The 13,097-nt window shown below is 49.4% G+C and overlaps 1 protein-coding gene across 1 annotated transcript in view; it reads left to right on the plus strand.

Annotated features, from left to right (window-relative positions):
- LOC143297128 (glutamate receptor ionotropic, delta-1-like) overlaps positions 1-11,871 on the plus strand; it is a 54,421-nt gene extending 42,550 nt beyond the window's left edge. Inside the window, exons 6-11 of the mRNA XM_076609302.1 lie at positions 1,551-1,654; positions 3,383-3,476; positions 4,164-4,569; positions 5,550-5,770; positions 6,695-6,963; positions 11,446-11,871. Of these exons, the coding sequence (XP_076465417.1) occupies positions 1,551-1,654; positions 3,383-3,476; positions 4,164-4,569; positions 5,550-5,770; positions 6,695-6,963; positions 11,446-11,800 (1,449 nt within the window). The 3' untranslated portion in view covers positions 11,801-11,871. The remainder of the gene's footprint in view (positions 1-1,550; positions 1,655-3,382; positions 3,477-4,163; positions 4,570-5,549; positions 5,771-6,694; positions 6,964-11,445) is intronic.
- The last annotated feature ends 1,226 nt before the right edge of the window (positions 11,872-13,097 follow it).

Genomic DNA, 13,097 nt, shown 5'->3' on the forward strand with positions numbered 1-13,097 from the left:
CACTGCAACACACTACACTACACTGCAACACACTACACTACACTGCAACACACTACACTGCAACACACTACACTACACTACACTGCAACACACTACACTACACTACACTGCAACACACTACACTACACTACACTACACTGCAACACACTACACTACACTGCAACACACTACACTACACTACACTACACCACACTACACTGCAACACACTACAATACACTACACTGCACTGCAACACACTACACTACACTACACTACACTGCAACACACTACACTACACTGCAACACACTACACTATACTACACTACACTGCAACACACTACGCTACACTGCAACACACCACACTACACCACACTACACTACACTGCAACACACCACACTACAACGCAACGAGACACTGCACTACACTACACTGCAACACACTACACTACACTACACTATACTGCAACACACCACACTACACTGCAACACACTACACTACACCACACCACACCACACCACACCACACCACACCACACCACACTACACTACACTACACTACACTACAACTCAACGAAACGCTATGCTACACTACGCTACACTACACTACACTACTATACTATACTATACTATACTATACACTACAACGCAACGCAAAGCAACGAAACACTACACTACACTACAATACACTACACTACAACGCAACGAAACGAAACACTACAGTAGTATACACTACTGTGCACTACTATACAATACCATACAATCTCCTGCTATTGCGTATTTCAATACCACACTGTTCTGTGTGTGTGTGTGCAGTTTTGGTGGCTTTGTTGTTGTTGGTTGGTTTGTTTTTTGGGGGGGGGTGTTTTTCTTTCATAAATGGCTTGATGGAAAAAAAATTAATCTAAAGCAGTTATTGCTTGCTCAATTTACCATCATGGAATGAAAGTTTTACTTTGACTACACGACGTGACACGACACGACACGACACGACGATACACGACACGACACGACACGATACGACACGACGATACACTACACGACACGACACGACACGACACGACACGACACGACACGACACGACACGACGATACACTATACGACACGACACGACACGACACGACACGACACGACGATACACTACACGACACGACACGACACGACACGACACGACACGACACGACACGACACGACACGACGATACACTACACTACACGACACAACACGACACGACACGACACGACGATACACTACACGACACGACACGACACGACACGACACGACGATACACTACACGACACGACACGACACGACACGACACGACACGACACGACACGACACGACACGACACGACACGACGATACACTACACGACACGACACGACACGACGATACACGACGATACACTACACGACACGACACGACACGACGATACACTACACTACACGACACGACACGACGATACACTACACGACACGACACGACACGACGATACACTACACTACACGACACGACGATACACGACACGACACGACACGACACGACGATACACTACACGACACGACACGTTTCAGCTGAACATCTACTCCGTGGTGAAGCGGAACGACAGCGGCAGGGTGTACTATGAAGGCGTGTCCATCGACCTGCTCAACGAGCTGTCCGTCCGTGCCAACTTCACGTCAGTGCCGTGTTGTCGTCACTGTGCTCTCTGTCTGTCTGTCAGTCTGTCTGTCTTACTGTCTGTATACCTGTTTGCCCGTCTGTCTCTCTTTGTCTGCCTGTCTGTCTGTCTTGCTGTTTGTCTGTGTTTTACTGTCTGTCTGCTTCAATATCTGTCGGTCTGTCTATCTTTCTCTCCGTCTGTCATTCTACCTCTTTGTATGTCTGTCTGTCTCATTTCTGTCTGTCTGTCTGTCTGCCTGTCTGTCTTACTGTCTGTATACCTGTTTGTCCGTCTGTCTCTCTTTGTCTGCCTGTCTGTCTTGCTGTTTGTTTGTGTTTTACTGTCTGTCTGCTTCAGTATCTTTCTCTCCGTCTGTCTGTCTTCCTCTTTGTATGTCTGTCTGTCTGTCTCATTTCTGTCTGCCCGTCTGTCTGTCTGTCTGTCTCTCTCTCCCCTCTCTGTCTCCTCTCTCTCCTCTCTCTCTCTCTCTCTGCCTGCCTATCTTTGTCTGTCTGTCTTACTGGGGAAGTGTCTGGGTTTGTTCCAGTGTACCTTTTATTTACCTGTGCTAGCTCAATTGGTAGTGTAAGCAGCATTGGCTTGAAGTTACGTACCTTGTGTGTGGGGAGAGTTACCACTCTTGTTAATTGTTTCTGACAAGGACCTTTGACAACAGTGTTGTTGAGATGGGCACTCAATGTCCATCCTGCTGTGTTAGTTGCCGAAGTGGCCTTTTTCGTTTTGTTTTGTTTTGTTTGTTTGGCTTTGAAGGGTTGGTTTGTTTTGTTTGTTTGTTTTTATGATTTTTTTTTTTTCGTAATCTGGGGACGATGAATTAAGCGGAAGGGCTGACTTGCTGAGCACAGCCTGATCTTCTTTGCCTTGATCAGCATCACCGCTAAGACCATATATCTTGAACTGTGTTACGCTGATCGTGGACAATTTGGAGATCTTGGTGGCTGGGCTGCTGAAGCAGTGTGAGTCAGTGTGTGAGAGTGCACGTGCTGTCCGTGTGCCTTGTCTGTCTGTCTGTCTGTCTGTTGTGCGCTGGGCTTGGTTTCGTGTGCTGGCTTATAATCAGCCACTGTTCTCCTCCTCCCCCCCTATTTCTCCTCCTTCTCCTCCTCCTCCTTCTTCTTCTCCTTTTTGTTGTTTGTATTTGTATTTGTATTTCTTTTTATCACAACAGATTTCTCTGTGTGAAATTCGGGCTGCTCTCCCCAGGGAGAGCACGTCGCTACACTACAGCGCCACCCTTTTTTTTTTCTTTTTTTTTGTATTTTTTCCTGCGTGCGGTTTTATTTGCTTTTCCTATCAAAGTGGATTTTCTACAGAATTTTGCCGTGGGTTCTTTTACGTACGCTAAGTGCATGCTGCACACGGGACCTCGGTTTATCGTCTCATCCGAATGACTAGTGTCCAGACCACCACTCAAGGTCTAGTGGAGGGGGAGAAAATATCGGCGGCCAAGCCGTGATTCGAACCTGCGCGCTCAGATTCTCTCGTTTACTAGGCGGACGCGCTACCTCTAGGCCATCACTCCACTGGGCAGTCCTGGTATAGCCCTGGTATAGACTATAAACAACAATGTCAGATGCCTGGCAACAGTTTTTCGATAAACTTCCTGCAGGTGTCGGTGTTTTGTGGGAAACAGATCGTTAACTGACAGGGTTGTTGTTGTTGTTGTGTGTGTGTGTGTGTGTGTGTGTGTGTGTGTGTGTGTGTGTGTGTGTTTCTGTCCAGGTACACCCTGCTGCACGCGCCTCCGGACGGGAGTTTTGGGCAAGAGCTGGACAATGGGGAGTGGGATGGGCCCATCGGCATGCTGACCAGACAGGTGAGGAGGGGTGGGGGGGGCAGGGGAGGGGTGAGGGTGGGACACAGGGTGTGCTGAACCACGGGCCGTTTCCTTTGTTCGGGTTTACCGCGTGCTGTACAACAGCGTTGTTGTTGGTGATGGTGGTGGTGGGGGGGGGGGGGTGCGTGTGTGTGCGTGCGTGCGTGCGTGCGTGCGTGTGTGTGTGTGTGTGTGTGTGAAATTCTTGGTCCAGTCATGCTGTTGTTGGCGCCAGCTGACAATGACGATGCTGACCTCATAATATGATGATGATGTTGCTGTCCTGATGATGATGATGATGATGATGATGATGACGAAGTTGATGTCATAATGGATGATAATGACGACGACAATGTGACAGTGCTGGTTTCATTATGGATAATGATGACGACGACGTTGGTGTCACAATGGATGGATGAGGACGACGATGACGACGTTGGTTCCATGATGATGATGATGATGATGATGAACCACGTCGATGTCATAACGATGATGACGTTGGTGTCGTAATGATGATGACGACGACGAAAACGACAATTCCAAAACGACGATGACAATGCCTCCACCCCCACCTGTTCCCCCCCCCCCCCCAACCCTCACCAACCCCACCCCTACCCATACCACCCACCACCCCCACCCCCACTCACCACCCCACCCCCTACCAAAAAAAAAAAAAACACCCACCAGGAGGCGGACCTTGCAGTCGGCTACTTCTCTCTCACCTCGGAGCGCAAGGCGGTGGCGGACGCCACCTCGCCCTACTTCATCGAGAACGCGGCCATCGTGTTCCGCAAGGAGAGCCTGAAGGAGCTGCCCGACTACCTCTCCTTTTTCCTGCACCCATTCCAGACCCTCATCTACGTCGTGGTGCTGGTCAGCCTGGTGCTGGTGCTGCTGCTCCTCATGACGATGGAGTGCTGGAGGATGCTGCTGCTGCCGGGTGGCGGCGGGGGAGGGGTGGTGGGAGGGGGAGGGGCAGGAGCAGGAGGAGGAGGTGGAGGAGGGAGGAGGGGCGTGCCCGGCAGAGCCTCGGCCGTGACGGCGCTGATCGTGGACGATTTGGAGATCCTGGTGGCTGGGCTGCTGAAGCAGTGTGAGTGGGTCGGTGTGTGAGAGTGCACGTGCTGTCCGTGTGCCTTGTCTCTCTTGTCTGTCTGTCTGTCTGTCTGTCTGTCTGTGTGTCGCGCGCTGGGCTTGGTTTCGTGTGCTGGCTTAATTAATCAGCCACTGTCCTCCCCCTCCCCCTCCTCCTCCTCCTTCTTCTCCTCCTTCTTCTCCTCCTCCTCCTCCTCCTCCTCGTCGTCGTCGTCGTCGTCCTTCTCCTTCTTCTTCTTCTCCATCTCCTCCATCTTCCCCCCTTTCTCCTTCTCTTCCTCCTCCCCCTTCTTCTTCCTCTTCTTCTTCTTCTCTCTGCTACACCTTCTTTCTCGTTGCTTCTTTCTAAGCCTTCGACACCGACCGCATCATGTCCCGGGCCGGGGCGGTGCTGGTGATGTCGTGCTGGCTGTTCTTCTCCTCCTCCTTCTCCCCCTCCTCCTTCTCCTCATCGTCCCTCTTCTTCTCCTCCTTCTACTTTTCTTCCGCCTCCTCTTCCTCCTTCTCCTCCTCTTCTTTCTTCTCCTCCTCTTCGTTCTTATCCTCCTCTTCGTTCTTCTTCTCCTCCTCCTCCTCTTCCTTCTTCTTCTCCTTCTCGTCCTCCTCCTCCTCCTCCTTTTCCTCCTCTTCCCCCTCTTCCTTCTTCTTCTTCCCCTCCTCCTCCTCATCTTCCTTCTTCTTCTCTTCCTTCTCCTCCTCCTCTTCCTTCTTCTTCTTCCCCTCCTCCTCCTCCTCTTCCTTCTTCTTCTCCCTCTTCCTTCTCCTCCTCCTCCTCCTCTTCTTCTTCTTCCTCCTCCTCCTCCTCCTCTTCCTTCTTCTTCTTCTCCGCCTCCTCTTCCTCCTCTTCCTTCTTCTTCTCCGCCTCCTCCTCCTCCTCCTCCTCCTCCTCCTCTTCCTTCTTCTTTTCCTCCTCGTCCATCTCCTCCTCCTCCTCCTCCTTTCAAAACTTTCTCTCTCTCGTTGCTTCTTTCTTTCCAGCCTTCGACACCCGCCGTATCTTGTCCCGTGCCGGGGCGGTGCTGGTGATGTCGTGGTGGCTGTTCGCTCTGGTGCTGACCTCGGTGTACAGCAGCCAGCTGACGTCCACGCTGACCGTGGTGCCCCGCTCCCTGCCCTTCACGTCCATGGAGCAGCTCATCCAGCAGGACACCTACGTCTGGGGGGTCATGGGAGGCACCGCCATGGAGACGATGCTGCAGGTGGGGTGGGGCGGAGCGGGGTGGGTGGGGGGCCTGGGGGAGGGGGGTCAGGGGGGGGATGGATAGTGGGTGGGGGGAGGGGCGTGTTGTGTTTGTATACTGTGTGTTGTGGTGTAGTGTAGTGTGTGTGTGGAGAGAGAAAGATATAGTGTGTGTGTGTGTGTGGAGAGAGAGAGAGAGAGTTTGTGTGTTTGTGTGCGTGTGCGTATGTGTGTGTGTGTGTAGAAAGAGAGTGTGTATAGAGAAAGAGAGATAGTGCGTGCGCGCGCGCGTGTATGTGTGTGTGTGAGAGAGAGAAAGAGAGAGAGAGAGAGAGAGAGAATGTGTGTGTGTGGGTGGGGGGAGAATGAGAGAGAGAGAGTTTGTGTGTGTGTGTGTGTTGAGTTGCGATGTGAATGGGTGGTGTGTGTGGAGTATGTGTTGTGTTATGTAATGGGTCGGTGGGGGGTGTGGAGTATGTGTTGTGTAGTGGGTCGGTGGGAGAGGGGGATATGTGTAGTGTAGGAGGAAAGTGGAGGAGGTTGTGTTGTGTGGGTAGATAGGTGGGTAGATAGGTGGTTTTTGTGTGGGTAGATAGGTGGTGGTTGTGTGGGTAGATAGGTGGTTGTTGTGTGGAGATTGGGTATGCAGTGGATGGGGTAGTAAGGAGAGGTGGATGCAAAGACACTGGATCTTGTAACATGTCCATACGTTCCTCGTGTTTTCTTCACTTACCAGCTAATGTCAGTTGTCAGCAGATCTTCATGTGGTCCATGTGTGCTCATACTTTCTTTTTTCCCCTTTTCATGTATTCTAGAACTACTACCAAGGGCTGGTCAACTTCACTTCCCTGAACAAAAATTTATACGTGTGCCCATCACACTTGCCATTCCCTGTAAATGACAACATTCAAACGTGAGCACCTTTGTTCCCCTCTCTCCTCAGAACTCCAACATCCAGGTGTTCCAGGACTACTACCAAGGGGTCCTCAACTTCGCCAAGACGGACCCCATGGTGCTGTCCCCTGACCTGGAGGTGCACAACAACCGGGTCCTGCAGGGGCACTACGCGCACTTCGTCTTCTTCGACTCTGAGCTCAACAAGCTGCTGGCCCTGGACTGCCGGGTGGCACAGATACCCGAGCCCTACGTCACCATCCCCTTTGTCTTCTACCTGCAGAAGGGCTGTCCCTATACCTCCCTGCTGTCCAGGCAGTGAGTTGGTTTGGGTTTGTTTTACGTGTTTGTTTTTCTGGGGGGCGGTGGTGGGTGAGGGGTGTGGGGGGTGATATGGGAAAGGGGAGGGGCGGTTGGGGGTAGGGGTTGGGTTGATGATGGTTGTTAGTTTGTGTGGTGTGGGTCGGGGTTAAAATCCAAGCCCTGGAAATGAGATGCTATCGAAAGATCTCGGGCATCTCGTATCCCGAACACGTCACCAAAGAGCACGTTCGCCAGACCATCACTCAGAATACAGGGTCACACGACGACCTACTGACCATCGTGAAGAAACGGAAATTGAAATGGTATGGTCATACCACAAGATCAAACGGCCTTGCCAAAGTCATCCTCCAAGGAACGGTAGAGGGGAAGAGAAGAAGAGGCAGACAAAGGAAAAACTGGTCTGACAGCATTGAAGAGTGGACATGGCTGACATTTGCTGAGACACATTCACTCACACATGATCATCCAGAATGGAGAAGGCTGGTGCTCAAGTCAGCATCGCGGTTCCCCGACGGTTCCCCACGGTGCCAAATGAACGAGGCAAGGCAAGCCAAAGGGTTGGTGTTCGCGCGTGCGCGAGGCCACACACCTGAAAAGACCCTGCACTGCAGTGGAGTGATGGCCTAGAGGCGTCCGCCTAAGAAGCGAGAGAATCTGAGCGCGCTGGTTCGAATCACGGCTCAGCCGCCGAAATTTTCTCCCCCTCCACTAGACCTTGAATGGTGGTCTGGACGCTAGTCATTCGTATGAGACGATAAATCGAGGTCCCGTGTGCAGCATGCACTTAGCGCACGTAAAAGTACCCACGGCAACAAAAAGGTTGTTCCTGGCCAAATTTTGTAGAAAAATCCACTTCGATAGGAAAAACAAATAAAACTGCACGCAGGAAAAAATACACAAAATAATGGGTGGCGCTGTTGTATAGCGCCGCGCTCTCCCTGGGGAGAGCAGCCCGAATTTCGCACAGAGAAATCTGTTGTGATAAAAAGAAATACAAATACAAATATGAGATACTTCAGTAGTGTTCAGTAGTGTTTGTTCCCATTCGGTATCCTGTTTGGGGTCAGCCTACAGATTTGCCAAGTGGTGTCAAGTACCCGTCGGCGTGTCTCTGATATCAACTCACGCTGAACTCACCAAGTCAGGCTTGAGACACCAGGACCTCTAGAAGTGGGGCGTTTTGGGGTGTTTGGACAGGAAGAGAACTAGAAGCAAAATTTCGGCAAACTTCACCTTCACTTTCGCCTTCACTTATCCCGTAGTCTTGTGGAACGTTGGGGCGCCACAGGTGATCTGGCAACCAGCATCCTCCAATCCTCTCGGTTTTCTGACCTCCTGATTGTATCGCTCAACCTCAAGCCCGTCCATTCTGGGATGTTATCCTCCCATCTCTTCCTCTGTCTGCCTCTCCTTCTCCCTCCTTGCACTGTGCCCTGCAGGAATGTCTTGGCAAGCCCTGATGATCTCATGACATGGCCATACCATTTGAGCTAGCGTCTCTTGACCAAGGTCAACAGGCGAACTTCAGAAGCTCATAAAAGGCACATCCGTGAATTTGTTGGCACTCAGCTGCATGGTCCTAGCTTTCTCGTTTGAGTCTGTAGCACGCAGGGGTGGTTGTGGTTGTGTTGGTTTTGGTGCGGGTGTTGTTTTCCGCTTAGTGTTGGTTTTGTTGTTGTCGCTGTAGGTTTGGGGATGGGGGTGGAGGAGGCTGTGGGTGGCGCAGGAGGGTGTGTGTTGGGGGGGAGGGACAAGGATGAGAACTTGGGGTGGGTGCTTTATTATTATTATCATCATCATCATCATCATCATCATCATCATTATTCCACTCGCATAGGCTGCCTTTGAGAAAAGGACAGGGAGACACAGAGATGCTAGCATGATACATTCAAATAACGTCGGGGATGGGAAAATAATATCAAACGGAAAGAATTGGGATTTTTTCATTTTGGGCAATGTTGCTGCTCATTGAGCTGGTGCGTTCATTGTTGGGAGAGGTTTGCACACACTGCTTGGTGATGTAGTCAGTGCATTTTTGTTCCGACCTTCTCGTGCGATTGTAACTTGGGGAATTTGGGAAGTGGAATCCACCTTCATTGTTATTCGTATCGCCTGCACTCACGCACGCACGCACGCACGCACGCACATACAGACTCTTTCAATATTCATTTACAGCATTTTTAGAGTTACTGATACTCTGTTGACAGCATTGAACGCACGACTAATTTTTCAACGTTTGTCGACAGAATTCAACTCATGACATTATTTTTCCAATGTTTTTTGACTGCAGTGAATGCATGACATAAACATTCTAACGTATGCGCACATACCTGAACGAAGGACTTGAAATATTAATTTGTCAGTGTTTGTGGACAGCGTTCAATTAATATTTGTTGACAGCATGACAAAATTTGTCAACATGTATGGGGAGTGTTCGAAACACTTTTTTTTTAAACATACGTGGACAACGTGGACAGCGTTATCTAACACACAAATGTTCAACGTGTATAGATACAGCATTGAAAACAATTTTTCAGCGTGTGCGATGGACAGCAACACAATTCTTTTTCCCACGTGTCTTGACACACAGCATTGAACACATATTTCCACGTCTGTTGACAGCATTGAACACACAATTTTGTTATCGTGTGTTGACAGTATTGAACACACATTTTTTTCATCGTGTGTGGCACACAGCATTTTGAACACATAGTGTTTCAACTTGTGTGGCACACAGCATTTTGAACGCACAGTGTTTCAACCTGTGTGGCACACAGCATTTTGAACAGTGTTTCAACTTATGTGGCACACAGCATTTTGAACACAGTGTTTCAACTTATGTGGCACACAGCATTTTGAATACACAGTATTTCAATTTGTGTGGCACACAGCATTTTGAACACACAGTGTTTCAACTTGTGTGGCACACAGCATTTTGAACAGTGTTTCAACTTTTGTGGCACTCAGCATTTTGAATACACAGTATTTCAATTTGTGTGGCACACAGCATTTTGAACACACAGTGTTTCAACTTATGTGGCACACAGGATTTTGAACAGTGTTTCAACTTATGTGGCACACAGCATTTTGAAAAGTATTTCAACTTGTGTGGCACACAGCATTTTGAACACACAGTGTTTCAACTTGTGTGGCACACAGCATTTTGAACAGTGTTTCAACTTATGTGGCACTCAGCATTTTGAATACACAGTATTTCAATTTGTGTGGCACACAGCATTTTGAACACACAATGTTTCAACTTGTGTGGCACACAGCATTTTGAACACACAGTGTTTCAACTTGTGTGTCACACAGCATTTTGAACAGTGTTTCAACTTATGTGGCACTCAGCATTTTGAATACACAGTATTTCAATTTGTGTTGCACACAGCATTTTGAACACACAGTGTTTCAACTTGTGTGGCACACAGCATTTTGAACACACAGTGTTTCAACTTGTGTGGCACACAGCATTTTGAAAAGTATTTCAACTTGTGTGGCACACAGCATTTTGAACACACAGTGTTTCAACTTGTGTGGCACACAGCATTTTGAAAAGTATTTCAACTTGTGTGGCACACAGCATTTTGAACACACAGTGTTTCAACTTGTGTGTCACACAGCATTTTGAACAGTGTTTCAACTTATGTGGCACTCAGCATTTTGAATACACAGTATTTCAATTTGTGTGGCACACAGCATTTTGAACACACAGTGTTTCAACTTGTGTGGCACACAGCATTTTGAACACACAGTGTTTCAACTTGTGTGGCACACAGCATTTTGAAAAGTATTTCAACTTGTGTGGCACACAGCATTTTGAACACACAGTGTTTCAACTTGTGTGTCACACAGCATTTTGAACAGTGTTTCAACTTATGTGGCACTCAGCATTTTGAATACACAGTATTTCAATTTGTGTTGCACACAGCATTTTGAACACACAGTGTTTCAACTTGTGTGGCACACAGCATTTTGAACACACAGTGTTTCAACTTGTGTGGCACACAGCATTTTGAATACAGTGTTTAAACTTGAACAAACAGTTATTCAGCGTGTGTGATGGACAAACTTTTTTTTTCTCATCGTGTGTTGACAGCATTGAACACAATTTTATCAGCGTATGTGGACACAGCATTTTGAACACAATGTTTCAACATTTTGAACAATTTTTCAGTTTTTCAGTTGTGTGTAATTTCCTATGTGTATGTTTGGTTTCTTTTTTTTTCTTTCTTTTTTTTGGGGGGGGGTTGTTTTGTTTTGTTTTGTTTTTGGGTGGGGGGTTGTTTTTGTTTTGTTTTTTGTTTTGTTTTTTCTCCTTATATTGAATCGCTGATTGTTTATTCGCGTTTGTGCATGTGGGCCCTGCAGGTACCACTGTGTGTGATTGCACGTCTCGGGGATGTTATCGGATTAAAAATGATTTTGAACCTTTTAACCTTTGACAGTAACACTTTTCCCCACGTGTGTCGACAGCATAGAACGCATCGTGGCGGCAGGCCTGGTGACGGTGTGGCGGAAGAGGTGGCTGCCGACCAACCCGGAGTGCGGGGTGGTGGAGCACACAAGCCGGGCCATCGAGGTGACCGACACCCAGTCGGCCTTCTACATGGCCGCCATAGGGCTGCTGGCCGCGGGAGGCCTCCTCACCCTGGAGCGCCTCTACCTCTCCTACACCCAGCTGGACTCCCGGCGCTGCACCCTGCCCGTGCCCCAGCTCCCCCGGAGGGTCGCCCGCCATCCTCCTGGTCCCACTCCCACGCCGGTCGGCGGAGAAGGTTACGTCTTCGACACGGGGCTGACGTTTGAGCCTGGGTGCTCAAAGTTATAGTAGTACCGCAAAGACGGGGGTGGTTTTTTTTTGTTGTTTTTTCTTTCTCCACCACCCTTCACCTCCCTCATCCCCCCCCCCCCCCCCTCCACTCCCCCGCCCCGCCCCACCCCGACCACCCCTCCCCTTCACTGCACATTCAAAGGAGGTTACATATTCAAGAAGGGACTGACGTTTGAGCCTGGGTGTTTGAAGTAAAAGTCGCACTCCCCCCCCCCCCCCTTTTTTTTTTCCACCACCCTTCATCTTTCTCATTCCCCTCCACCCCAACGCACATTCAGAGAATGTTACTTATTCAAGAATGGGCTCACGTTTGAGCCTGGGAGCTCAAAGTTGTAGCAGCGCACAGATTTTTTTTCTTTTTCCGCCACCCTTCCCCTCCCTCATACCCCCCCCACCCCCACTGCGCATTCAGAGGTTACGTCGTCAAGAAGGGGCTGACATTTGAGCATTTGTAGCAGTTCAAAGATTTCTTTTTCTTTTACTTTTTTTTGTGCTGCTGCCATTTTGTCTGCATTATAACCCCACGCCACACACCACCCAACCCCCACCCCCTTCACTGCACGTTCTTCCACAACAAGCTGACGTTTGAACGTGGGTGCTGTAAGTTATAGCAGGCCAAGAATTTATCTTCCTTTCTCCCTACTGGCCACAATGCCCACCGATGAAGCTACATGTCCCCGAATCACCGTCATTACAACATGAACCCTGTTCTGTCCCACTGTGCCAGCAGTCCCCCAGGAGCCACCAGTGTCGGGTCAGCACAAAGCCCACACACCGGAGGAGATCCTGCACTTGATGCCGAGTCGCGTGGTGGTGGCTGTGGTAAAGTGGTGCTGTATCTGATTCACCACATTACGCAGGAGACCACCTGGTAAGCTTGACTGTTCGAAACCCACACTACCCCAATTGTCACAGTGTGGTGGCTGTGGTAAAGTGGTGCTGTATCTGATTCACTACATTACGCAGGAGACCACCTGGTAAGCTGGACTGTTCGAAACCCGCGCTACCCCAACTGTCACAGTGTGGTGGCTGTGGTAAAGTGGTGCTGTATCTGATTCACCACATTACGCAGGAGACCACCTGGTAAGCTTGACTGTTCGAAACCCACGCTACCCCAACTGTCACAGTGTGGTTGGCCGGTCAGTCCACTGACTGTCATAGCCAGTCTGCTGCAGGATCTTCCCGTCTCTGACTGAATCAGTTTAGGAGAATAACATGCCTACTGAGAAATGGTGCACCCGTTCAATCACATGTCGGTGTCCCCCCCCCACCCCCTTTTTTTTTCTTTTTATAA

Source organism: Babylonia areolata, chromosome 22 (genome assembly GCF_041734735.1).
Source record: "Babylonia areolata isolate BAREFJ2019XMU chromosome 22, ASM4173473v1, whole genome shotgun sequence".
Classification (NCBI taxonomy): Eukaryota; Metazoa; Mollusca; class Gastropoda; order Neogastropoda; family Buccinidae; genus Babylonia; species Babylonia areolata.